This window comes from Chamaea fasciata, unplaced genomic scaffold (assembly GCF_029207755.1).
Source record: "Chamaea fasciata isolate MVZ Bird 193981 ecotype frontalis unplaced genomic scaffold, bChaFas1.0.hap1 SCAF_18, whole genome shotgun sequence".
Classification (NCBI taxonomy): domain Eukaryota; kingdom Metazoa; phylum Chordata; class Aves; order Passeriformes; family Sylviidae; genus Chamaea; species Chamaea fasciata.
In genome coordinates, this window is record NW_027094103.1 from 2687441 (window position 1) to 2714058 (window position 26618).

General features: G+C 44.6%; 1 protein-coding gene across 1 annotated transcript in view; it reads right to left on the reverse strand.

The window, feature by feature from the left end:
* Nucleotides 1–416: 416 nt before the first annotated feature.
* Nucleotides 417–26618, reverse strand: part of BCR (BCR activator of RhoGEF and GTPase) — a 98650-nt gene continuing 72448 nt past the window's right edge. The window contains exons 11-24 of the mRNA XM_066200055.1: nucleotides 25550–25718; nucleotides 24146–24265; nucleotides 23204–23279; nucleotides 22513–22617; nucleotides 21846–21920; nucleotides 21176–21273; nucleotides 20389–20520; nucleotides 13344–13403; nucleotides 13099–13208; nucleotides 12143–12282; nucleotides 10605–10739; nucleotides 9938–10043; nucleotides 8973–9135; nucleotides 417–8286 (exon numbers count right to left, since the gene is read on the reverse strand). Of these exons, the coding sequence (XP_066056152.1) occupies nucleotides 8197–8286; nucleotides 8973–9135; nucleotides 9938–10043; nucleotides 10605–10739; nucleotides 12143–12282; nucleotides 13099–13208; nucleotides 13344–13403; nucleotides 20389–20520; nucleotides 21176–21273; nucleotides 21846–21920; nucleotides 22513–22617; nucleotides 23204–23279; nucleotides 24146–24265; nucleotides 25550–25718 (1579 nt within the window). The 3' untranslated portion in view covers nucleotides 417–8196. The remainder of the gene's footprint in view (nucleotides 8287–8972; nucleotides 9136–9937; nucleotides 10044–10604; nucleotides 10740–12142; nucleotides 12283–13098; nucleotides 13209–13343; nucleotides 13404–20388; nucleotides 20521–21175; nucleotides 21274–21845; nucleotides 21921–22512; nucleotides 22618–23203; nucleotides 23280–24145; nucleotides 24266–25549; nucleotides 25719–26618) is intronic.

Sequence of the window (26618 nt, forward strand, 5' to 3'; positions counted from 1 at the left end):
GTGGCTGGGGTGCTCCAGGCTGGAAGTCAGCAGAGAGCTGGACACGGTAGGAGCTGGTTGTGGGTGCAGAGTGCCTGGGGCAGGACACAATCCCTTCCAGGCTCATCCAGGGGCTGCTGTTCCATGTGGTTGCACTTCAAGGGTTCGCTTTCTGGGAGAGGGAGAACCTCCTGGCAGAAGAATTTCACATTGAAGCTACTGGAAAACTATTTTATATTATACAGCCACAACATTGGTAAGAAGTATTAGTAATTGTCATGGAGTTTCCCCTTCTTGCCCAGTTCAAGAGTGATATTCAGTGTAGTTTTAAATACTGCAGTCAGTTATATTTTATCTATTTCCAACGTTGCAATGGAACCCTGTAATCTTAGTGATACACACTTAATGAAATGGGCTAGAGAGCTTTCAAGCAGGTATCTTTTTATTGTAGAAAGGTTTATATATTATATTAAATTTGGACTATATTCCAACATAAATGTACTTTAATTACATTAATAATTTAAACAATATTTAAATAAAGCACCAAGTTAACTTGATTTAAATAACTGATTCAGTTTCCACACTGATTCCTACAAAATACCACTAATTTCATGCAGTGTTTGAAGAACTGGAGGCCAGAGCTGATTTCTTAGTAAGTATGAACTACAGTTCAAGTGCTCTGCACACAAATGGAAAGTTGAGAAAGTCTGAGCCGGGCTGGGTTTTGAAGCAGAACTCCTACAAAAGGATTCATACAGATCTGAGCATGGACTGGGTTGCTCAGCTATTTCTCTACCTTCCATGTAAACTATTTCCACACATTCAAGTTGTTTCGGTTTAGTTCTCTGTACTAACCTCTAGATTTTAGGTGATAAAGCTTTTACCTTGTAAAACAAGAAACAGCTTTAATTTTGAAATAGCAGCGTTAAATTCCATGCCCCCAGCAAACTCAGCTGAATGCAATTCACACATTCAGCGTAATGTAGGCCCACTTTTATCTAAATAAAACCAAAAGAACCTGACAACATAGATACAGGAGATTTTATTTAACATTGTGTACAAAGAAAGGCTACAAATGCCTTAAGACATTTTTCCCCCACATACAGTTTTTGGATCCCGTTTTCATATCACTTTTCTCAGAAAGTTTTAAAAAAAATCCAGAATTACAATTTTTCCCTTTCCCCTTCTCTTTGGGCCTAAACTGAGAGATGTTTAGCAGTATGGTTTCAACACCTTTCCATATTAAACTACTAGGAATAGGTTTTCTTTCCCCAAAACAGAGCACTATGAGATACTGAAGCACTAGCAACAGCAGGATAAAATGTCAAAAACTGACTCCCTAATATGGTAGTGTTTAAAATAATGCCAACAGTATTAGCTCTGATGAAACCCCAAATTATCCAAACAATAAGAAGTTGTTTGTCTTCTACATCTGATAATTTAGGACTAATTATATAATTTAATTGTATTTATATTTAAATAAATAGTCTTAACTCCTTTCCTTGGAATTCTTCATGGATTATAAACACTTATAATACTAGAGATAAAGAACCAACTACACAACTTACATAGGCAAGAGAAGGCTGAGTTTTTGTTGGGGTTTCTTTTTTGCTGGACAGACACAGAAAGGACAACATTTCAGTGTCCTGCTGTGAGATCATTTTTAAATTCACCATTTCATTGTGATGCTTTTCAGTTATCCCAACACAGTAATTCCTTACCCTCTTTTTGCTACCTTGGTAATCACTTTTAGTACTCCTGAAACATTGGTCCCTGCATAGCTAAGTTTTATCCAGGATTCTGCAAGTTTTATATGTGAATGTGAAACCCAAGACAAGACTTCTTTTAGGCTGTGAGATGCAGTAAAGAAGGCAGGGAGTAGAAAAGGTTCTTGTGGAGAAATGACCTTTTGCTGTGGCAGCTTTTACATTGCCATTTACTATATAAGACATAGGTTATAGAAATAGATCAGTTTTCAGTTATTTGTACAATTCCGAATCAGCGCTGTCCCTGTTTCTCCCAAAGTGGGACTAAAATAGAGAAATTTTGAGCTACTCTAGATCAGCATTTGATCACTTGGTTGGGTGCAGTAAGAAGGAACTCAGAACTGCCTTCTGAGCCTAGGGCAGATGGGAGCATCCAAGGGCTCTCTCTGCTCACTCTGGGCTGGACCCGCTGTGACCTCGCTTGGGGTCATCTCCAGGAAGCTGCTGCAGTCTCCTTGCAGGCAGGAAGCTGTTTTGTACACAAGCCTGCCCTTTTGTACATCCACAGGGATATAAAATGCTGTGTGGTGTAAATCATTCTGCAGATTAGAGAAACAGTTCATCTGTAGAATGTCTCAGATGCTCAGAACATCCCACCACAGGGGAAAAGACCACAGCAGTGACACAACAAAAGCTCTAGCACAAAATAAAATTTTCTCTATTCTGGTGAACCATTTTTGACAAGAGGATTTGAACATGACTGTGATTCAGACAAAGCAGTAGAGTAAACACCTCTGCTAGGCTTGGGCACTCTGTAATTATATTAATTCCCAAATTTGCTTGAACACCTGTAAATAATAGAATTTTACTTAGCTCACAGCACAGCCCTGCGGGAGCCCAGAACTTCAGCAGTACCTGGTCCACTCTGCACAACAAGGCTGGAAATAGTGTAATTATCTCCAGGGCTCTGCTCTGTAGCTCTGCTACAAACTGAACCTCTCAGTGTGGTATTGATACAGTGCAGAAAGATGTGAAGTGGTTCTGTTGGGAAAGGAGGGGTCTTGCCTTACTGTGAGGTGAAACATGGCAGCAGGAAAAAATTATGTAAAAACTGCTGCATGTTTAACTGTGGTCTCCAGCAATGTCACTGGAAGAAGGTAACACAAAGAGAATCAACAGTGGAGGCAAACCAGGTAATTTAATAATTTTCTAATTCTCGACAAGAGCATTTATGAATTTGCTTGACCCGAGAGGCATCAATCTAATGATATGCTCACAGAAGGGAGAATCAAGACAACACATACACTCAGGTCTGCTTTGGTCCTACTGCCCCAACCCTTCTGTTATTTCAGCTGTTGTGGCATTTTATCCTTGCAGCCCCAAACCAGACTTCTAGCTTAAGCAATAGTCCAACTTTGTGGTTCTAGGAGCTTTTTACTTCTTTGTGGTGGTGGTTCACCTACATTAACATACAGGCACTATAGCTGCTGCCTCAGGGGGAAATGGTAGAGAGCAAGTGGTAAGCTTTGCTTTCTTAGCACTGAACTGTGAATGTTCACTAGCAGGAAAGAGGGGTTGCAGCACATCAGAACTGTGAGGCTGCTGTAGCTAAATTCCTGGCATTCCCGTATTCATGTTTATTTACTGGCAAGAGAGCCTTTCCTCAGTTATCTAGGGCATGAGCCACCTTCTGTAACTCAAAATGAGAACCTCATTCTAGTCCCAAGCAACATGATCTTGAGCAATTCCTAATTTTGCTTCCCTTTTCCATTTGTGTTGGTTTTATTCCCTAAAGATTGTTAAGGAAAAGTTTATTAACTTTAAGTGCTTCCTTTATAGCTTCTGTTGATTTTAAGGGCAATCCATGGATTTAATTCTATTCAATTAGAAAGTTCATAGAACACAGATGATCATTTATTTCATCCTAGTCCAGAATGGAGAATTGCTAATACTAGTCCAAGGCTCCAGTATCTCAGTTGTACAGGCCCTGTGTTAAAGGGAGGGAATGGTACCATGTTTATTTTTCACTAATAGTAGTAGGACAATGTTAGCAAAGGCTACAAAGAAAAACATCCCTCGAGTAGGAACTTAAGAGGGCATAAACAAGTGACTATCTACAAGAATTGGATTAATTTGATTGTATCTAGGAATTGCCCTTTCAGATTTTTCTTCTTCAAGGAACAGAAACAAATCCCCCCCAAGTTCCTGCATAAAAGTATTGGTCTTCTGTTATTACAAATCCCTGTCATCTTGAATTAAAGTAAAAAGAGGAAGTGGGAGATTTTTTCTTAAAATATTTCCCATTTTATACTAAAATTTCCATAAGAAGAATGCCACATCTGATAAAGTTATCCCAGTAGGTGACCAAACACTGAAACGAAAGGATTACCTAGTGAGGAATGGGACACCGTTGGGGTTTTGCCATCAGACTTTAAACATTTTTAAAACCACTGACCATTGGTCAGTTTATATTTTATACACACTTGAAAGAATGGCACATTAAGGTAAATGAACACACTGTGATGCCTTCCAGTGTTACACATGTGACAACCCAATCTGGAGATCCACATCTGCCTTAAGGAACAGTCCATTTGTTTAAATAAACTCATAGAAAACGAACAGGAACAACCATCAAAGAGTTTTTAAACAGGTAAAACTAATAAACTGTAAAAATCCTGCACCTCCATTAAATATCCTCTGTGGTTCCACCACCTCATGGCCAGCACCACCAGGGCCACGTGTGCGCGATGACGGCCAGAGCCCAGGGGGCAGTGGGCACCCGCAGGGACAGGCACCACACTGCTGGCTTTTGCCCTTAGCTGAAACACTGAAAAATAGCAGCATAAAAATACAGCCTGGAATAGCTTAGCTACTACCTCAACTTGTTAAAAATGTGCAAGAATAAAGAACACCAGCAGCATTTGAATGGATGTATTTCAATTTGGTTTCCGACACTTCCCTCCCACACAAAGCACACACAAACACAAAGCTGACTCTGAGCTAGTAACTGTTATTTCTTGTCCATCTTTGAAAACTTTTCCCTTCATTTGCCTAACTTTTTAAAAATTCTACTTAAAAACCTATTCAGTGTTAAAAAAAACCCACGAGAATTTTAAGGTGGCTTCTAAAAGCCATAAAACTGATGCTTATTCCCCTCCTTAAACTGGAGAGAGACACAGACTATCCTAATCACCTGAATTTCCTTAGCTGAAAACTTAAACATTTCAGATTCCTGTTCCTGAAAGTGACATTTGTAGAAAAGTCTCTCCAATACATTAGAAACTGAAGGAGCAAAATCTCCCAGTGCACATATAAAGGGTAACTTTTTGCTAGTTTGCTCTTGTGTTGTTTATATTGTACCTTTTAACATAGAAAATTAATGAGTCCAGTTTTGTGACACAACTCACAAGGGAATGTATAAGAGGAGAAATCAGAAGGCCTTTACTAAAGCCAAGTTTTGCATTTCCCTTTTTGTTTAAGTATGATAAGGCTTATTAAAAAAAATAAAGTAAAAATAAAACCCAAAACACAAAAAAACCCCTCTAAACAAACAAAAAACCCCAACCAACATCCCTGGGAAAAAAACCATAAAAGCCTTTTGGAAATACCTAATTTCTGAAAACATAAGACTACTGGAAAAAATTAATTGCAAAATTAAAGGAAATTCAAGAAATCAATTCTCGTATTTCAAATCAGTTCATGATTTCATCATCAGCAATATGATCCACGATCTTTTCCAGCCCAAAATTACCAGCTTTGGGGAAAACATATTCATACTTAACAGAAATAATTAATGGGTTAAGTTAAATTAACTTTTTTTCCCTGATCCACATGCCTGCATGTTAGATAACATTACATTAGAACTGAGCATTGTAATGAGAGACTGACAGCAACAACCTGTCACAGTAACCAAAGCAAAAGCAATTTTCTCATGGTTACATACTACAGATCAGTAATTTAATATTAAAAATAACTTCCTATATAAATAAAAATGAAAAAGTTGGGCAAAAGTAAATTGGCACAGTCATTATGGTATTGCTTTCCAGTTTCAACACTGCAAGGAGCAGCCACAGACTCCAAACACCAAAGGAAAAGGTTATCACCCAGCACCAGGTGTAGCCTGGGCTTTTTCCCTTTTCCTTGAAGTCATCAGCAGTGCTCCTGCCTCAGGTCCCTTCCCCCCCAGTGGGAGCAGGCAGGAGTGCAAGGATTGCTGAAGAGCTGCTGGGGAAAAGGGAAACGGGAAACAAATACAGATTAACAAACACAGAGAATGCTTTACTGCTCTGCACCACATGGCTCAAGTCAATGGTTTTTCAGGATTGTGACTAATTTTTACCTTCAAACAGGCAAAATATGAAACTAAAGCTTAAAAAAAAATCAAAATCTTAAGCCTTCAAGTTTCCTTGCCTTCATTCCCTCCCTCCCCCCCAAAAGCACCTCCTACTACAGACAGTTTTTTTCTTTTTTGCGGGTTCAGAAGTTGGAATGTTGTGGAAATACATACAAGAGAGAAGGAATTTCTAGTTGTACATTACATTACAAAGAGGTTTGCTCCCAGACCTAAGGAGGGAGGGATACTAAGCAATATTAAATTCCTATAAGAATCCTTACAAAGCATGCAAAATATTGATATACTCACAAAATTGAAATTTATATTTGTTCCTTTCTGATTTTGCAACTTCACAGTACAATAATTTCTAATATTCTGCAGCAGTCAGAATTACAGTGACTACAAAATCATTTCCCTTTAATTTTTTTCTATTTGCTTGAAACATTCCTTTGCTTTTTTTTTTTTAATTGAGAGTTTGCAGATCACCCATCAGAAAATGTGCAATTCAGCACAAGAGGAGTTGCTTTCTGTGTCATATTTCCCTGCAAATGATACTGACAATCTGACCCTACCAATCTTCCAAAATCTGTCCCTCCCTCCCCTTTTTGTGCTGATTCCTTCCCTTGTCTTCCAGCTGTACTTTCCTTCTAGCCAGGATGATGATGGACAGATGCCACTAAATGGCTGCTGCATAGCTGGGTAGGAGTAGTGGGGGCTGGAATAGTTTAGGAAAATGGCATTGCTCCCACACCCAGGATGTTTGGCACAACTGCTTCAGGGACAGAATGCTGGCTCTGGATACCAGCTATTAGATTCTGCAGTTTCAATTCCCTGGACAAATACTGCTGCCTTTTCCACCCCTGTAGCTGCAACTGATTTAGGGAGGGAAATACAAAATTGGTGTTTGGCCAGACCTTTTGTACTGCTAGATGGAGTTCCACAGAAATTTCTCCACTGCTCTTAATTAAAACAGAGTTGGAATTTCTGGAGAATCCACAATGCATGCTACTTGCTAGATTGTCCATAAAGTACATTCTGGCATTTTTTCAGAGCGTTTGTATCTATCAGAAAAAGACTCTTGTAGAAACAATGTACAAAGCCTCCAAAAATTCAAGTATCAAAAAAAAAGATGTTCTGCTAAAAGTCTGGAGTAAGCAGCCAGCCAAACAGAGCTGTTGATTTTTTTTCTTTTTTAATCCACAAATTCTTCAATTACTTTTGCAGAGATAACATATTTTCTTTGGAGTGTTGGGAATTAACGGTCTTCCCAATTAATTTTCATCAAGTTTGGTGGGGTCTAAGGAACTTAGCAATCCTTCCTGGATAATATTGCCTCTGCTTTTATAAGCAAACAAACAACAGAATCACTGACTGTTATCCTCCCTGCCTCACTTTAATTTGCTGTATTTATTTATTTATATTGTTGAGTTTGTCTCAACCCAACAAAACCCATCAGAAGTGCAACATAGGCAAGAGCAGGGCATCTCCTTCCCTGGGATGTACAAACATTTCTATGGGAAGGGCTGGGTGAGCCAAAAAAACGTACAAACAAAAGAAAAAAACCCAGCCCCCAACCAGACAACAGTTCTAGCTGTACATAAATCTCTTTGATTTCTTTAGAACCATATTCAAATCAAGACTTGAATTTCTGTGGAGAGAATTTTAGATCCCAGACCCTTCTCTTCTCCTTCCTCTTGCAAAGCAATGCTATTTTTTGTAGCCTTGAACAGTACTTGAAAAACAGCAGTTATTAAAGACACAGTTGTGATATATCCTTTAACACCCCCTCTCCCAAAAAGGGGTGTCCTATCAAGTGGTCCAGTAGAAATCTTGAAGTTTCTTTATGATAAATTAAATCCATAAAATGAGGAATACCTTCTGTCACATTCCCAACAAGAACAATCGCCACACTCTGTGGTGCATTTGTCCAAGTGTCTATTGCTCCTTCTAGTGGAGATTCCGCACAGCTCCATCTCCGGTTAGTCCTGGTCCTACCAGCACAAGGAGGTTTTTCTCCATTCCCTCCCGCTTGTCTCTGGTTAACAAACAGCAGAAGCACTGAGGGCTGGAATTCCCCAGGACAGGAACAGGCCAGTCCGAGGAAACACCAGCCATCTTTTTCCCAGGGTGACACAGTTACGCCAAAAGCAGTTTGTGTCCTGTTGGTACCGCAGGCACCTACACCTCTGTGGAAAAGAGAATGCTTTGCCTCTTGCTGTCCGGGGTAGGGATAGTCTCTAGCTGCAGGAAGTACAGAAGAACTTGAACCTGGAAAGAGAAACAACAAGGTAAGACTAAAACCCTGTAAAAACTCGTGAGAGCTGGTGATACGGCTCTCTGGGACATCTAGCAGCTGTGTATTTAATACACTGTATTACAGCAGTAGAAATAGCAGAACTCACAGTGCTTCAGAGATACTCTTTTTAGATTCCAGGTGGAACAATGGTGCTGGTTGGTTCCAGCACTGAAAAAATTAAATCTAGAATTTGCCATTACTCAACAGAGAAATACAAACCAGTCTGACTCAGTGACTGTGCTCCAACCCTCTGCATAACCTTCAAAGGCAGCAGTGGCCAAAGAATTTTGTTGTGCATCAGTGAAGGTGGTTTAAGTGCTGAGGAGCATTGTGGAAACACTGCTGATTCTTTTATCCCAGGCCAGCAGCACAGTGCTGGGACACAGCTCCCCAAAAACTCTTCCCATGCATGAGCACACAGAGGATGCACACACAGACATTCCTTCATGAAAAGCCGTATTCATACAGATGCAAACTGAAGGAACAATGTTCTACAGACAGACAGGCTAAAATGTCTGTGTGAGGGCAAAAGTTGTTTTATGTTTATCAAAGAAATGATCATGAAAACCCAGCGGGGTCGCTGAGCCAGGCCTGCCACAGGACTGTGCTTTCCCAGAAAGTGTCTTCCCAAGATGGAATGGCACATTCAGGATTTTACCTGGGACATGACTTCTAGTGACCAGCTGTCAGTCATTGTGATGGGCTGGGTTGGGTTAGCAGGGATTTTACTGTCCTTCTCTGAAGGTCTGAGCAGTGTTGGTCCAAAGACAGTTGCAAGATTATGTAGGGACATCTTGTTCACACCTTCCCTCTCAGCAACCCTGGGAGAAGAAACAATCACAAGGCAGACCTTCATAAATATCTGAGTTTTATAAATGAGAAACTGAGGCACAAAGTTTAAAAAATTTGCCTAAGGGTAGAAATGTCTGCAGCAGAAACACAAGTGAAGCCCAGATTTCCTGGATTTTAATCCAGAATCTCAATCACAAAATGATCTTTCATGTCTCCAGGGACAGTCTCTGGTGTGTACAACATACTTATGCAAATCAACACATTGGGCAAGCATTAAGCCAGCTTATTGCATTAATGTCAAATGCATGGCAATAGTTTTTCACAGTTACAACCATATTACAATGACATAGACAAAACCAGAAAGATGACTACAAAAGAAACTGACAACTGCAGTTAGGCAAAGTGCTGGAATTTAAGAAGTAGATCATACTGGATTTCAGAGACCTTCTGAGACAGGGTTTCCTAGACCTTAAATATGGCCAAAGCTCCATGGTTTATACAAAAACCTTTTCCTGGTCTTTGTATCCGGATGCAGGTGCAGTCTCAGTGACATTGCAGCAGGAATTTGCATTTGCCATAGATAAGCCCTGACTCTTTTGTTATTTCTTTCTCCAGTTCTAATCCTTTTTCAGTATGAGTGGGAATGGAATTCAGGATTTACTGCCTCACTAAGTGAGTATGAGACAATAGTTATCTGATGAGCATTCACAGCAGATCAGCAAATACTTCTTCATTTCTGTGATTCAGCAGGTATTTAAAGAAAAGGCTCCACTTTTCAAAATAGCCAATGCTTTACACATTAAATGCATTTCTCAAGGAACCACATATTACCTTTTTAAATGGTCCAGAAGGAAAAGGAATGTCACAAGGTTGGGTTCTGGAAGTGATAGCAACAGATTCAACATACAGCTCTCCTTTGCAACAGGATCTGAAAGTGCTACAAGACAGAGAAGAAGACATCACCACAGGCAGCAAGTGTGAATCTGACTGAGCCATGTCCCAGAACAGCCAACGGGGATAGACCCAAAAGGACTGAGTACATCATCATAGCCTGGAAGGTCAGAGTTGCACATCAATACCCCACAGCATCTTTTATTTCATAAATTCATTAAGAATCCTTTTCTCTCAAGCAGTTCAAGTGCTTTGAGGCTTTCAATCATTGATTTTTTTTTCTCTGCATCAAGATAAGATGAGGTACATATCCCTCTCCCCTCCAAAGGGGGATTCCCTGAAGCCTGCCTGGGCAGTGAGTGTGCACAGCCCCAGCAAGCAGGCTGGCATTCTGTCCTGAACCTATCCTTCAGAAACCTGGGCTTTTGCAGCTTGCAGAACAGCATGGCAAGCGCCCGTATTGCACCACGTGGGAAGGCGATGTCATTCTGAGCTCCATTCCACTCCCCTCACAGCTTGCTCCAGGCTTTCGTCCAACACTAAATACAGGGTTTATGATGCTTTAAGAGCAGCCTCCGTTCTCAAGGGTTCCTTGTGCTGCACCTACCGATGCCCTCAGCAAAGTTGGGGTACAGCTCGTCTGTGAAGAGCGGCTCCGGCAGCTCCCGGAAGTACAGTTTGAGGGTGCCTGCAATGGCATTAACGTCCATCTCACTCATCATCACCGACACGTCCTTGTTATCTGAAAGAGGGGAGAGCAGAGGAAGGGTAGAGAGGAGCTGCTGGCCTTGCATTCTTTCTTTTCCTTGCTTTGGGTCTGTTTATCTTTTGTCTCTGCCCAAATAGCCGGGAGTTTTCCTGTTTACATTTCTCTGGATTAAATGAGCAACCTTCCAGCTGAGAAGTGCTGCACAAATGACTACAAACACTGCATTGCTTTACATCAAGCCAGGCAACCTCACTCTCCCAGGGCCAGCTGTGCTGTGCCAGCGACCCCAGCCTGATCTGAACAAGCCCCTACTTGACTGTATTTATATGCATTTCAACTTTCATTACTGACAGCAGTTGTTATTCCAATTCCCTGCCTCTAACAGCTTAGAATAAGAGATTCTGAGATTCTCTAACTCTCTAACTCTCTAATGTATAACTGAGTGTAGCTAAGGCAATTCAGGGCTTATATTCCAGTTTTGTTACTATTAAGAACAACAAAACCACCCCCTCTCCCTAAACTAAACATCAGCCAGCACTGGTTTGAAAAAGTTGTTTTTCAAATTGTGAAAGACCCTTACTTGCACTAGCAGAGATTCATCAATGGTTTTTGATAGCTTAGGGTGATTGAAAAGAAAACACAGGGAGGAAATTTCCCTAAAAACTGAAGCAAAAGTGCAGGGAGAGTGAATTTGGGTGTCTGGCACAGATCTTGTGACTGGTGGAGCATGGCTTGAATAGTTCTTGGACCATCACATGGAAGCTGCAAGTAGGGCAAAATTTCACTTTTTGTACCTCAGCAATTTGGAGGGCTTTCACCTGCCTTATCCCAGGTGTCTTTTGGGACATACAGGCAACTCTTTTAAATGTAGCACCAGTAAGGAGCCTTTTTCTGCTCAAGATCAAAGAGAGCTTTGCAGAGGTTGCTCAAAGTGATCTAATTTTCTAAGCCTATGCACATCAGTCCACATGGAGTTAGGGAGAGAAGCCCTGACCACCCAACCCCAGTTTCATGAACACCCCTCCTAGTTCTAAGGAACATTAGCTTTCACAAAACATTCTTTATTTCAAGGACTTCTATTTATTTGGACACCTCACAACAGCGAAGAAATTATGACTTCTGATTGCTGATGTTTCCCCTCAGAGGGGTGTCTGTCTGCTATTTACAAAGATTTGGCAAGGCAGATAAAGCCATCATTTCATGTCTGGGAAGAATCAAAAAAGCATGGTTTGGTACAGGATCCATCCTGTCGTATGTCTTGGGTTACATCAGTAAATAAAATATGCAGCCAGGGTTAAAATTATTTTCCTTGAGTGAAAATCTCTACTTCTTAATGCTTCTTGAGCAACATAAGATTAAAAATAGCACAGCCACCTGACAGGGAGCTCAGGCAGGTTCTCAGAGAGCAAAGGGAAAAGTCAGACACAAATACTTACTGACATCAAAGGCAGCTTTCAAAGCCTGGATGTCGGTTGCCACCCCGGAGACGCGGTAGATCCCCACCTCCTCCATCCCGCGCCGCTCGATCTCCTCCACGCACTGCCGCACGATGTACGGCACCTTCGACCTCTCTCTCCTGAGAAAGCCAGACACAGCAGGTCAGGTCAGCCCAGGCCTCTGTGCCTGCTCCCCAGCCAGCCAGGACGGCTACAGGCACCCCAACGTGTCCCTGTGCAAACCTCCTCTGGAAAATGGGTGATAGGAAGTCTGAGCAGGCAGTCAAGACTGAGCTGAAAAACTCCTTTTAAAACTAGAGAGGGTTTTCTGACTGTCTCAGCCCGGCTCTGGCTGTTCTGCAGCTTCCCTGAGTGCTTGAGCTCTTGGCCGGGTCCCAGTGCCCCCAGAGCCTGTGACTCTGCCCAGGTAATCAGAGGATTCCCAAACAGCCCTTGGATACATAGCAACCCTGTTGCTTTCAAACTGATGCAATTCCATGGGGAGGAAATACCACACTTCCCAAACCACACAACAGAACAAACAGGTTTCTGCTGGCAAATGATTCATGACAAAAGATCAGGGGTTAAAATAATACAATGGGATCCAAAGACCTTGAACATTTTTGATTATGGAAAGGAAACATCACTGTTCAGTGGCTCTGGAAATTTGTGACCATGTCAGCTAACTACAGAGAAGGCAAGGGCAAGGGGGATTTCCGGAACTCAGAGGAGCGATAGGCTGTCAGTAAACAGCCTGCGTGCAAATTGGTTTTTATCTCTCCAAAAAACGAAGCTCGGAGATTGTAAAGCATCTCCTGTCTGCAGCCACATCTACACTCCCATACTAGTGGAGCAGGCTGGACTGCCAGACCCCTCAGGGGGACACAGGCAGGTGCACCCCACTAGCCAGTTTCTTCCTGAAACACAACGGGGACAAACGTGACCCATCAGCTCACTTGGTGACAATGGCAATCTTGACCCCGAACACGCCCGTCTGCTTGCGGGATGGCATCCTTTTCAGGCTGAACTCCCGGCTGGTGAACTTCACTGACAGCTTCACTTCCACCTGAACCAAAGAGAACAGCTCTTACTTTTTAAGCATTTTCTTTTTTTAATTTTTTTTCATGCTGCAATGAAGAGCAAAGAAATAAAGCCCACAGGAGGTACAGAGACAGAGCTAATTTCTGTTTGCCACACCTACCCCATTCATGGAGATGACTGTGCGCTGCCAATCTTTGTCCTGCAGTGCCTGCGGGTCCAGCTGGAAAACAGAAGTTAAGAGCTAGGATCAGACTTCAGAGAAACCAGCTAGCCTAGATGGTTTCTGCAAGTGAGCAGAGCATGATCACTTTTACCTTGTTATTTATTATCCATAGAAAAATCCACATTCCAAAGTCTCCCTGGTTTCAGGGAAACCAGGTTTTGGATATTGTGCGGGGCTAATGAGGGCCCTCTAAACAGGGCTGATGAGGGTTCATACACATGGAAAACCCAGCAACGTGAGAGCAGTGTCTGCTCAACAATAAAGGCAACCTCAGGGAGCACAACCAATGTTTGACTCTGCTGAGAAATCATGGAAAACTGTCCTTCAACCTGCCTATTCCTTTTCTATCTGAGCATAGAGGCAGGAAGAACACCAGGCCCTGCTATTGCAAGCAGTCATTAAACAGAAACAAGTTCCAATCTCTCATTTTCAGCTTTACTTGATCTTTTGAGAGGAGAATTGTGAGGCTGGGGAGCAGCTGACTCAAGTGCTAGAACGTCACCCATCAATTCCACTACTGCCTTGGGAGAGCCCAAACACATCTGAAGGCCTGAGGAGTGGTGCTCAGCTCCTGGGAAACTGGCAAGAGAGAGGAGGAGCTGTCTGCTTGGGGGCTTGATCAGCCACTGGAACCAGCCAAAGCAAGAATTCGGTGCCTCCTGAGATAGCTTTGTAACTCTTGAACACAGAGGCACAGTAAGACCGGGAGGAGGCAACTGCAGCAAACTGTTTTGAGTTTACTGCTGTCAGCAAACAGACAGTCATAACCAGAGCTGCTTTGCAGCACAGCTCCCCCCTCTCACAGAGCCCCGTGCAGGGCCAGAGAGCTCTGGCAGGGGAGGGAAATGCTGGAACAATGGCAGCTGCAGGAAATTCTGGGAGAGCTTAGACACGGTCACGGTCGCACTCAGATCATCAACAGAGCAGCCCAGAGACAAGCCCCCCATGCCCTTCCCCACTCCCCAAAGAAAGACAAGCAGCAGAGAGTAAAGTTCCTCCCTGCTTCCTCCCACTGCAGAGACCCCAAGCAACAACAGAAGAAGCGAGGCCAACCTTGTCCCTGCGCACTCTGTTACGGACGTGAGCCCACAGCGGGATGCTGCCAGCACACACATGCTTCCCTGAGGAATTGGACCGGCTCCTGTAGGTGCAACGCCGGCAGAAATTGCTGAAGAGCCCTTGCAAGGAATTGTCAGTAACCAGCAGCTCCCACATTTTGGGACTGTGCAAAGGTCCAGGACGCCAATGGGCAGCAGCGCCTGGCTTCAGTGCCTCAGCGACCCCAAACACAGGACTGCTGGCCAAGGGGCTTCGCTTTTAACTCCGGCAGAACAGATCCGCCCCCGCCTGTGGGGCTGGCCAAGGGCCCCACGGGCTGGCCAGCTTCTAGGCTGTTCTACCCTGAACTTCCGTGCTGGAAGTTTGATTTCTTTCAACAACTGAATTCTTTCCCAGAATCAAGAGGAAACCATTTCTAAGTGTCTGGTTTCCTATGAGGAGCAACCATGCTAAGTGTTCCTGAAAGCTTGATCTCCAGCTCTGAAGCGTCATCTGGTTAAGCTGCCAAAATGACTCTGCTGATGGACACAGTCACGGCCAATCCTCTTGCTGGGAACTAGTTTTCCATATGCTTTTAGAACAGAGTCATTGAGTTTATTATTTATAGCAGGGAGCTATATTATTTATAGCTTAAGACTAAAGGGGAAAGAGGGTTTGAATATTTGCCAAAAACTTTAAAGGAAGAGTCCAGCAGAATCCAGTTACGGTTTATTTAAGCTAACAGGTATTACTGGGTATGTCTCAGTAACGACCAGGGAATTCCTGCCACTGCACGAAACAAAAGCAAGTAAATAGCTGTTAAAAAATACGAGCCAAACACATCCTGTTCTGTTTCAAGAGTGACTTTGACACTGCTGCAAAGGAGAAGCAGAAGCTGAGTGCTGGGGCTGAGAACTCGCAAAGACTTTTCCTTGCTGGAGCTGAGAGCTCACAGAGATTCTTCATCACTGGGTAACTGCTGGGGCTGAGCCAGGACTACGAGTAAACCTCCATGTACCTGCTGCTGCCTCTTGCTCCCTTGTTTCTGAACTCTCCTGCAGAGCTGGCAGGACCCCTGCACTCCCTCCTACTGTTTGACTCCTGCTGGAGAATGCTTTGTACTGAATGGGGACAGCCAGGGAGAACAGGCACCAGGGCTGGCTGACCCAGCCAACCCTGCATGAATCACTGGCAATAACAACAGCAATTAAGGGGGAAAAAAACCCAAACTCCTCCAAGGTGCTTTTAAAATAATAAAGCAAAATGATGGAAGCTATTAAAAGAGCAAAGCTTGAATAAACTCTCAGCAACACTGAGTGAGACAGGAAGATCAGGTCTAACAGTCTGATAAGTCACAGTAGGACATAACAGAGTCAACAGGAAACCAAGAGCTGTCACTGGGACTTCAATCAAGTTTCAGTCGTGGTCCCAGCTGATGAGTGACCCTCTGAGGCCAGCAAGAGCAACAGAGGGAAAGGGCAGCTGGAGCAGGCAGGGAGAGAGCACACTGAGGACAATGAGCTAGCAAGAGCGATGCTCCAGCACAGAGGACAAACGGGGCCGTGCTGTCTTGTGGCCTGATTTGGAGATCAGTGACCTGAAAGAAGGAACACTGAGTAGAAGAATGCAATCCACGGCCAGCATGGCAAAGGGAGGCAGCTCTGGGCAAGCTGTGCCAGCTCAAGCAGGGGAGGCACTGTGCAACTGCTGCCTCTGCATTTGACAGTGGAATTTACTGCTCTTTTACACAGTTCCTCCAAGCAGTTGCTTGGTTTGAGTGACCTTGGTTTGAAGCAGAGCCACTGTGTTGTTTCCATGCTCTGTGCAAATAGGACAGACCTGCTAAAAGCCTCACAGACCATATCACATGGGCTTGTTTGCACAGTCCCCACCAAAAGCTCATGCTGAACAGGAAAATACAAACCAACCACTCTGTCTGTTTGCAGCTCCCTCCAGGCCCCTTGGGGCCTTTGGTATTTGCAGTGGCAAGCTGCAGCCCCAAATTCACTAATGAATCAAGGCAATACCTCTCTGTATCCTGCCCAAAACACAACAGGACAAAGCAGCTCAGCACCACAGGGGTTCCTCAGTGCAGGTCTCTGGCCCTTGTAGCTCAGCACTGAATTCAGACAGGGCACAGCAGTCAGGAAAGGCTGAGAGTACACAGCAGCATTGTGAAAACCTGGAAAAAGGCAAACTGGGGAGGCTGCTCTGGCAAATGCGAGCCAGGCACTAGGAAGGGAAACCACCACAGAGAGCTTGATCATGATTTCTTTTTCCCCAGAGAGAAAAGAAAACATGCAGAAGGAGGGAAAAACAAAGAAGCCTCAGTGGAAATGAAAGAGCCTGGACTGTAGAACATTAAGGTTAGTGTGTTTTATATATTTATTCACATTACTTCTTCCCTTTATTAAATTTCCCAGGCAACTTTACACTCCATCAATTTTGAATTGTAACTGATGTGACATACATGTTGTCAGAGTGTCACTGCTGCTGGGAACTCCCAGTCCTGCCATAACCCCATTCTTCTCACAGCTCCCTACTGACAGGTTAATCTTTCCCACCATCACCCTTTAGCCATGACCCACTGCCTTCTTCATTTCCCCCGTTTTCACTGCTGGGACAATGTTCCGCTTCAGCAAACTGTTTAAACAAGCTTGAGTGAGTAAAAGGTATCCAAGTTAACACTTGGGAGGTACAGCATGGGACAATCTGGTTTACATGGAAAACAACTTAATGCCTGAAATAGCCATGGGCACTGCTATGAGACATCCCAGATAATTAAGATAAGAGTGATAGTTTTGCAAGGCAACAGAGGAATGGTGCTGCTCCACAGAATGAGTGATCTAAGGTCACATCCTCCCTGATTTTCCAGCACCGCTGTGAGGGAGAAGGAAATATTTAGCTTGAGCTGATCATGCAGAAAAAGAAAACAGCAAAGGAAATGGCATTTCTAGGAGGCACCAGTGGCAAGAGCTGGATCACAGGGTGAAGCATCCCTTCACTCACGCACTGTTCCCAAGGCACACGCTGGTCCTGCTGACAAATGTGCCCACTTAGGTACAGTCTCATCACCAAGCAAAAGGCTGCTGCACTCCAAACATGGAGGGGGACGTGTCTGCCAAGTGATGTGCAAAACTCGAGGAGCCAAAGGGCCAGCCCAAGTGCCAAAGGTGGACTGCAAGGCAGCAACAGAAAGAAAAGCCCAGAGTGCTCACAATGAGAGGGGCTTATGCCCACAGCTGAACTAAGCCTCACATTTCCTCCCATCATGTGATGTCCATTCCATCTTCCCCAGCTCCCCCAGTAATTTCATTTCACAGTGTACCCAGGAATAGTATTTCTCATGCCTGAGGTGCACCAGAAGCCTCAGCCATGTGTGCCCATCAGTTCAGCACTGCACACCCCACACTGCTGTGCCCAGGTCTGGTGAGGAATTCACTTCTACGTTTACAGGAGGTTCTCCCACACTAAAACCTCACGGGTTTATGTTTCTGAGATAAAAAACTTGCAGACAGGCAGGAAAGAAGTAGCTCTTGCATCTGGCTATAAAGACAGGCAAACAAAATATTCCATAGGAAAAGAAAATATGAGCAAATGGGAGCTATTAAAATTGCTGCCCATTCCTGGAAACTTGTGACTACACGGACCAATTTCCAGCCTTCCTTCCTTCCTTCACTGCCATAATGTAACGGAGAGATTTAATAAACATTTTTACAGCCAAAACAGTCCTCATCTCCTTGATTGTCTTCATCACTGAGGCTCAGTATTTGGTGAGTCAGAATTCCCAGTAGTGGGAAGTCGCATATTTACAATAATACGTGGCTTAACAATACTCTGCAATTTAGCCAGTGGAGAAACTTCTCTGTTTTTGTCAACAGGAGGATGCAGGCACGACTCTTCATGTTCCCAGAGTATTTAACTAAAGTTTTTTATGAAAAAATCCTCACCCAACTTCACAGACCTTGCCTTTAGACATACAGACTTGGGCTGAATAATGACAGTGCAACAACAAATCAGAAAGGCCAGGATAAACTACAAACTATAAGGTAAACAGAATTTTATACAAAAGCACCTGGGAGAACACAGCCAACCTTCAGCCCCAGGCTGTCATCAGATTTTGTTGCATTATTATGATTTCTTAATAGAGAAATGGTGTTTACTCCAAAAATACAACTAAATCAAATTTTTTAATGTTTTTTATCAATCCAAAATCTTACCAGACTGTCATATGAGTTCTGTTTGATTCAACAGAGTTTGAAATTCATGATGGGACAGAAATCACTGAAAATCAGGAGGTTATTCTGGCAACTGATCAAGTTTCTTTATAAATTGTAAAGGGGATTAAAGAAAGCAAGAGAACTTTTGCATGTGCCTTTTATGATACAACAGAATGCAACATTTGTACATTAATTAAAAACATTTTAATTGATTTTTTAACCTTCCCACTGTTTAGGTTTCTGTAAAAGAATCAAGATGCAATTAATATTTAACTGCCATCAAAGAGTATTTTTATTTTTACAAAATGTACAATTGCTGTGAGTAAAAATGCCCACAGCTATGAGAAGGAAAAAAAAATTGCCAAAAATTTAAAAGATTTTATTTGCGTTTTTTAATCTTTCTACGCAAAATATTTGCAGAATTTAGTGGGTCAGTGATTTCAGGGTTCTCTGTTATGAGCACACAAATCTCCAGGGCATTTCAGGGCTGGAAATTTGCTCTTTTGTAGTTGCTCAGCTCCATGGAAAACAGCCTTTGTTAGCTGAAGGGACACAGGGATTTCAGCTCAGCTGAGACACACACACAGGAGACACCCTGTGCTGGCATTTATTGTCTGCACATGAATTCCCTTCCAAATCCCACCCTGCATCTGAGACAAAAGCTCTCCCTGACAACAGGAGAGAGGGAAGAGGCCTGATCAAAGTCATTTAGGCAATGAACCCTGCCAGAGCCAAGGTGGGATGTGATCCCACAGGCCACCCTCACCCCCGGCTGCTTCTGCAATCCCACAAATGGCCTTGGCCTGCATGACCATCACTCCAGTGCCAGGGAAAGCTGTCATCCACAGGGAGATGGACAGCCAGACCTAAATGGAGGGGAACTGGGGAGATCCTTAAATATGCCAGAAAGGAAAAGGTATCTGGGCAGGGTCTCTGTTCTGTTCAACAGCCACTCCAACACAGAGAATGTGTCCTCAGAGCAGGCATTTAAACACCCTCCTAAAGCTGTGGACAGACAGTGCAACAAACTGGAACGAGATGGGGGACGTGTCCCCCATGTTTTCCTCCACATATGGCCTGATTTCTCCTACATCCAACTTCAGTGCTCTATCACACAGCAGCTCCCCAAGAGCAGCAGCCCTTTGCCATCATCACCTCCCCCACTGTACTACACATCTGCCACACAGAGCGTCCCAGGCCAATTCTCAGCAGTGGAAATGTTCCTCAGATGCTGCCTGCTGTCATGGACACCACGCTCTGGGCACGGCAGTCACTAGGACAGTCAGGCTGCCCCAGGGCCTGGCCAACACATCCATCAACTTCCAGCACACACAGATGGCAGCCTTCCTGCCCATGATTTACAGAGTAGAGAGAATATTCTGGCATCCTCCTGTCACAAATAAAGCATCCTCACCAGTGCCCAGGGGCAGTGCAGTTCCTATACACTGGTGTGGAAGTTTTGAAGTTAATGGGCAAATGAGAGATCAAAACAAGCAGCTGTTCCATAAGGGTGCTGGAGCAGGCATAGGGCACAAAGCAAGAGGGACAAAGCTGCTGACTTCCTGCCTGTGAAGCACACTGTGTACCTCACTATCAGAGGGAAAGATCTTCAATGCTGAGACAATCAGAAGGCAGAAAAAAACCTCTGTGGTGAACTCCAGGTTCCAGAAGTCCTGTGATGTTTTGCAGTAAGGGGATCAGGAATGAGTTGAGCACAGTCTTACCTGGATCTGTCCTTTCCCCATTATGCGGTCTGTGCTCTCTCCATCCTCTTTGGTGAGCTTGGTTTTGTTGTAGCACTTTTCATAGCACAGAATTCGCAGTGTCTGTGAGCCCTCCAGCTCAATCTCAAACTCCTGCAGGGCACCAGGAAAGGAAAGAACAATGGCTGCATCACAACAGGACACCAGTCTCGGAATAATCAATACAGTCTCCTTAATATTCATCAGAAGAATGCTTAAGGAGTGGCCAAAACCTCCTCCCTACTGGAACTGGTCTAGAAATAAGCTAAAACCATATTTTGTATCTATAAGGTGGTCAAATTGGAGACTAAGATGGTTCACTCCTTAGTCAGGTTTCACAGGTCTCAGCAAAGCATTATCCAGATATAAATTTGCTCATCTTCCTTGTAAGAAATCTTGCTCACCAGTAGGTCTGAGTTGGCTGTAAACAGGCAAAAAGCAAATTCTACCCCCTCTCAACAAATAAACAAAACCATATTTTTACTTGAGTCTTTAAAAAAATTATCAAGCATGCATCTGTTTAAAAGACTAAATACTGGACAAGACTTGTTTGTATCAAATTGTTTGTTTAACTACCGCTAATCCAAGAGAAAATCTTCTGCAAGCCCCAAGAGCCAAATGAACCTGGCAGAAAAGTGTTTTCTGAGAAGCAGCATATGCAGCACAAGTGCTGAGCATGCAGCAGCCTCTTCCATTGGCAGGTCTTCTGCCCATCATGTGTTGATGTTTGGCACATGGAACAAGTCACACCAAGAAAAATCAAACCTACCTCATTCCAGTTGGGCTCCGTGGTGTCTCTGTAAACTCTAGTTTTTGCCTTGTTCACAAAATACCCAAAAGAATCCACCTCTAATGTGCAGTACAAATCTGAGGAGAGGAGACAGGGACAAAAACTTTAAAAAAAAATCTAGAATCTCCTAACTTGCATTAATCACTTGCACAGGGTGCCTTCATTTCCATCATCTCTGCATTAGTACCAGAAACACCATCCCACAGAAATCTCGTCACCTTGATCAGCCCAGCTGTCCTTAAGAAGCTCTGTCACCTTTTTTGATCCTTGTGTCAAGTCATTACCCTGAATTTTAACACCACTTTATTCCCAACAAAAATTCTGGATGCCAGAGAACGCCTTCCATTCTTTCATTGTAAAACAAAATACACCTTAAAGAATTCAGGATAAGAGCTGACTTGTTTCTAGAACAGCTGTGTAATCAGCAAACACTGCTTAAAAATCTCAGACTAGGCCTAAAAATAAAAGCTGTGTGCTCGATCCTTGATGGTGATCTTTTTGGGAGTTAAGAGTAGGAACTTCCAGTTCCCCAAAACACCTCTCCTCCTCACCGCCATCACAGATGCTGCAATCCAGGCCCAGCTGTCCCAGCACATGGCTTATCTAACCCCTATCAGTATCTCTTGTGTGTCCCAGAACTGCAACTCACTTGAGCTTTGCTTGAATCCCGTGGCAGAGTGGACAATGACGTTCAGGAATCCATAGAGACCTGGGGATTCGTCATCTGTACAAAAGACCCAAGGGATTCTGTTACATTCACAGTGGAGCCAAGAGTGAGAGTGATGAGACTGATGTTACACAGGTAATGAGCAAAGGGTCAACTGTCACTGTCCCCAAGGATGGCGGGAACACATAAACAACCCCTTCAGCAAGACAGGAGACTGTTCCACAGCTGGCACCTGTGATACCTTCTGGCTCTGGGGGGCTCTTACAGTGACAGTTCTAGGATCAGCAAGGCAGCATAGAAGAAATTCAAGGGAGATAAAGTGAATTATAGAAGCTAAGTCTACATCAGCAGATTAAGTAGTAATTTAGGATGGTCCCTGACACAATTTTGGCCAACTAGTGTTGTTCCAGAGGATTCTCAGGCACAGCTCAAAGCTTTTCCAAGGCTAGGACTCCACCAGCATTCCGATACCTTGCACAACAGCTGCATGCAAGGACCATTTAATAGTGGATTAATGGTTGCAGGAGGATGCCTGCAACCTGTAGCCAAAGGGAACAGTAAGAGCAGTTCTAGGGGAAAGCACAACGTCAGGCAGGAGGAGAGTTTCACTGCAGCTGCACCATGTGAAAGCAGAACCCAAAGGTCTTACCTTCCTTATTGATAGTGAGGGGAATGTTGTGGACTGTCTGTAGCTTCACACAGGAGTTTGTCAGCATCTGGAGCTCCACCGATGTGAGTGAGAAGCTTTTAAAGCCTGCCATGGAGATGGAAAGAGGGAGGAGTAAAAAATCCAAGGAGAGGCTGGATGCATGACCCCTCATCCTGGGCACACATGGGTAGTGCTCCCTGGGCACTGCTCAGCAGCAGCACTGAGGTGCTCAGGGCACTACTGCTGCGGCTGCAGCCCAGCTCTGCTGGGGGCATACTTAGTTACTCTGCCAAGTAAAGCCTTAGAACGGTTCACAGGAAATAGAGGAGCTCTTAGTTCCTTGCAAAGCCAAAAACACTGTGTCATAAAAGTAACTGAGTTTCTTTTGAATGGAGCCAGGGAAAAGGGCGCTGCTCTTCCCTCTCTGTGGAATTGCAATGAGCTCTGATCTCTAGGGTTAATGGGAGAATCTCTACACACATTTATTTACTGAGTGTTCTCTCTACACATTCCTCACATGTTGCTGCAGCATTAGTTCCCCCAACAGCCTCAGACAGGAGACATCCATATTTTGCTGTGGATTTCAAAGCAGATCTCTGTTTTGGCAGGGTTTGTCCCACACCTCATCCTCTGGAGCCCTGCTCTCTTAAGATCACAGTATTTGTACCAATGGCAGCTGAGGGATACTCACATTTCTTCTGCTGCTCCCGGATATTCTCCCTCCACTCTGCCCTTTCATAGTCCGATGAAATGAGGAATGTGTAACTCTGCCCAGGAACACAGAAGAAAGCAGGGTATGCATTAGTCTGATGCACTACTGAGGGCAGGGCCTGCCTGCTCCCACCCTCCCCCAGGGCACATTGCTGGACAGACGGTTCTGCTGGTACTCCTGCCATTTATCCTGCATCTCATCTCTGTCAAGACAGGCTGGGCTCTGGCAACGTGCCCGTGCTACAACACGGACAGTCAGAGCTCACAGAGCCCCGCCCTGCCAAGGGCAGCTGTGGCCCCGCAGCAGCTCCCATGGCAGCTTGTGCTATTCCTCCCAATAGGCATTCGGCTGCACCAGGAATGCCAAAAGCCTCCAGCACAGGCCTGGACACTGCTGAAGCAGTGACGGTCAGGAAGCAGTGACCAGCGGATGGATTTTCACTGAGCAGTAACACAGTCCTGTGAGACTCCTTTGCCATGTGCATGGAAAGGCCACAGTGAGAGGTTACAGCACTGCCAGAGCAGGGAATACCCCTGGCAGAGGAGGACCCTGGCAGGGGCAGCCCTGAGGACACTGCCCTGATGTGCCAAGCCGTGAAGCCACAGGGCAGTCTAGAAGGAAGCTGCTGCAGAGCTGGATCTTGGGTGAAGGGCTGTTCCTATGGCTCCGCCAGGTCTGGTGCTGAGACAGGGGATTCATTTCCATGGTTATTTTTTAAATGCCACTCTTGTCTGCAAACTAGTCACAGCCTTATAGGATGCTATCATAACCTTTGGCACAGCAAGGGTGAGGTGTCTGCTGCTTGCAAAGTGCTTTGAGTAGACACAGGAGAGGCCACAGAGCCCTCCCTGTGCAGGAGCACGTGCGGTCACAGACACAAGCCCCCACGCTCCGTGGCCCTGGGGTGATGGGTGCTCTCACCTTGCCGTTGCGATTGTGTACCCGGAAGGCCATGTTGGGAGACATCAGCAGGAGGAGGGATTCCTGCTCCGAGAGCTTCTTTTTCAACCTCTCAATGACCTTGCTGCCTTTATTGGCCCTCTGAAGGGTGTGGGAGAGAGGGAGACAGAGGACATGCGTTACTCTCCAAATCTGCCCCCATTTACACTAACTGCTGTTTTGAAATCCACAGTCTCTACCCTGTGAGTAGGTAAATGGCCCCAGAGCAGAAGAAATGCTGTCAGTAAGATCCACAGGACTCCCAGCTGCTCAGTAAGGTGTTGTTTGCAGAATGTCTACACTTGGACTGGGCTCTGTTCCCCCATTCCAGCTGTCCCAGCTGAAGTGCAGAGGTGTGTGGCCACTGTCCCTGCTGTTCCCTGTATTTTCCATTCCAGAGGCTGCAGTAGCATCCTGTCACTGGGCATAGCACTGCCAGGTCCCCCCTAACTAAGGAGACTCTAAGCAACTTCTGTAGAAGCCGCCCACTGATCCATTTTCATCAGAGGTCTGCTAAAAATACAGTTTTTCCTGGAAAAAATCCAGTCCCAAACCCAGCCATGTGTATTGTTTAGCACTGATCCACTAAGGCACGCATCTTAGACACCTACAGCTGGTGAGTAAAAGGCTTCCACAAAGTGTTCTTGCTAATATCTTACTTTTTCCAGGAAGCCTTTAGAAGCCAGCCAGGGCCAAGAGGCAAAAGTGTGTTCTTTGGAAATGTGGGGAATAACCTTCCCACAGTATGAACAATGTTATTCATATCCTGCTCTACACACCACCAGTGTTCAAACTCTTCTTTCTCCTTTAGGGTCCAGGAAGGTTTGGGATTTAACAGCTCTCAGAAAACATATCTTGCAAGCAAAGAGAAGCCTGGGCCGGAGACACCATGTCCATGTCTGACTGTCCAGGCAGCATAATTGCTGTTTTCTATATATTTGCTGCTACTTTGACATCAGGGAAATAGGAAAAAGCTACAAAGGCATAACTGAGCCTGCTAAAATTCAAGAGTATATGGCTTCTGACCAAAATCACTGGCAGGATCATAATTTAACAAACAGAAACTGGCAAATAACACTCCCAATCCTTCTCATGCCTGCAGCAGAAGATCCCTGCCCCTCACATGGATGCTCATAGGTGGTTTTCCTGAGTAGAGGAGCTGCTAGGTACAACCACAGGGTCTTTTTGTCTCTGCCTCCTCACAGGGCAGCATCACCCAGGCCGTGCACTCGGATGAGCAAAGCACCTGGCTATCACAAGCCCCTGCTGAGCAGTCTGTTGCAGCCTGGCTCCCCACACTGTGCAGCCCTGGGAGAGCTGCCACCAGCACCTCATCTGAGCACAGACCCTGTGTCTGCATTGCCATGGAGAGCTCAACCCCTTTACCTTTTCCCGCTGGATGTCGTTCTTGATCTGGGATATCTTGATCTTCATGGCATCCAGTTCCTCATCAGGTACCAGGGGGATATTGGGCACTGCCTCAGACTCATCCACCATTTGGAAACTGAGGTCAGTGAGCGGGATGTACCACTTGCAGTCATATTGTTGGCTTTTTCTGAAAGGCAGAAGGTCCAAACCTTTTACTACTACTGGCGTTTGGCAACACCCAGTCCTTCCCACAAGTTCTTCCCTGCTATAGTGCAGAAGATGCAGACACCAGCCCAACTTTACTGTGATTCCCATATGGAAAAAGTCTGGCAACAGGCTGCTTTTCAGTAAGACAGCCTAGCAGGGCCAAGAGCTGGTACAGCACATAAAAAGTCAACTCATTTTGTTATCTAGTTTTCTTTCATCCTAAGAAACCACATCCACCTCCTGCAGACAATTTTGGTCCTGTGTGCTCTCTCTTTGAAGCCTCTGGTGTGGCAAAGTTCTAAAGCTGTGCCACACCTGTGACCTGGTGGCCCCCTGGAATCTGAACCTGGGTCTCTCCTGCCCAGGCTGGGGCCAAGGTGGGGCAGGTGAGCCAATGGACATAAACCTTTCTGTAATCCAACCAGGGGACAGAAACTACAGCTCATAGCTGCCATTCTCCAGGCATTTCACCAGGATAAGCAGCTCTCCTTTTTAATGTTTCGTGTCATTTATTCCCTCTTCACCTTTGTTGTCAGGAAGATCCACTCTTGGGAATGTCCCACTCCTTTGAAGGCTCATTTCTCACAAGCACATGCTTTGAAAAGGGCAGGCGTAACTTTCTGCTTGAGGAGGGCAAGAAGATAAGAGACGTCTCCCCAAATGTTTACCAAATGAAGAGAAGCCTTATTTGAGGCAAGTACGTTGGTAATGGTTTCTCCTCCCTCATTTGTGAAAAGTGTCAGCAAAACTGCTTTTATAGCTGCACTTTGGGGTTAACACATAGTCTGTTTACTGCACCTTTGCCATTTTTCTGTAGAACTGTTAACAGGCTGTAGCTGCAAAGCCAAAATTAACGACCTTAGTCATTAAAAAAAGTTAA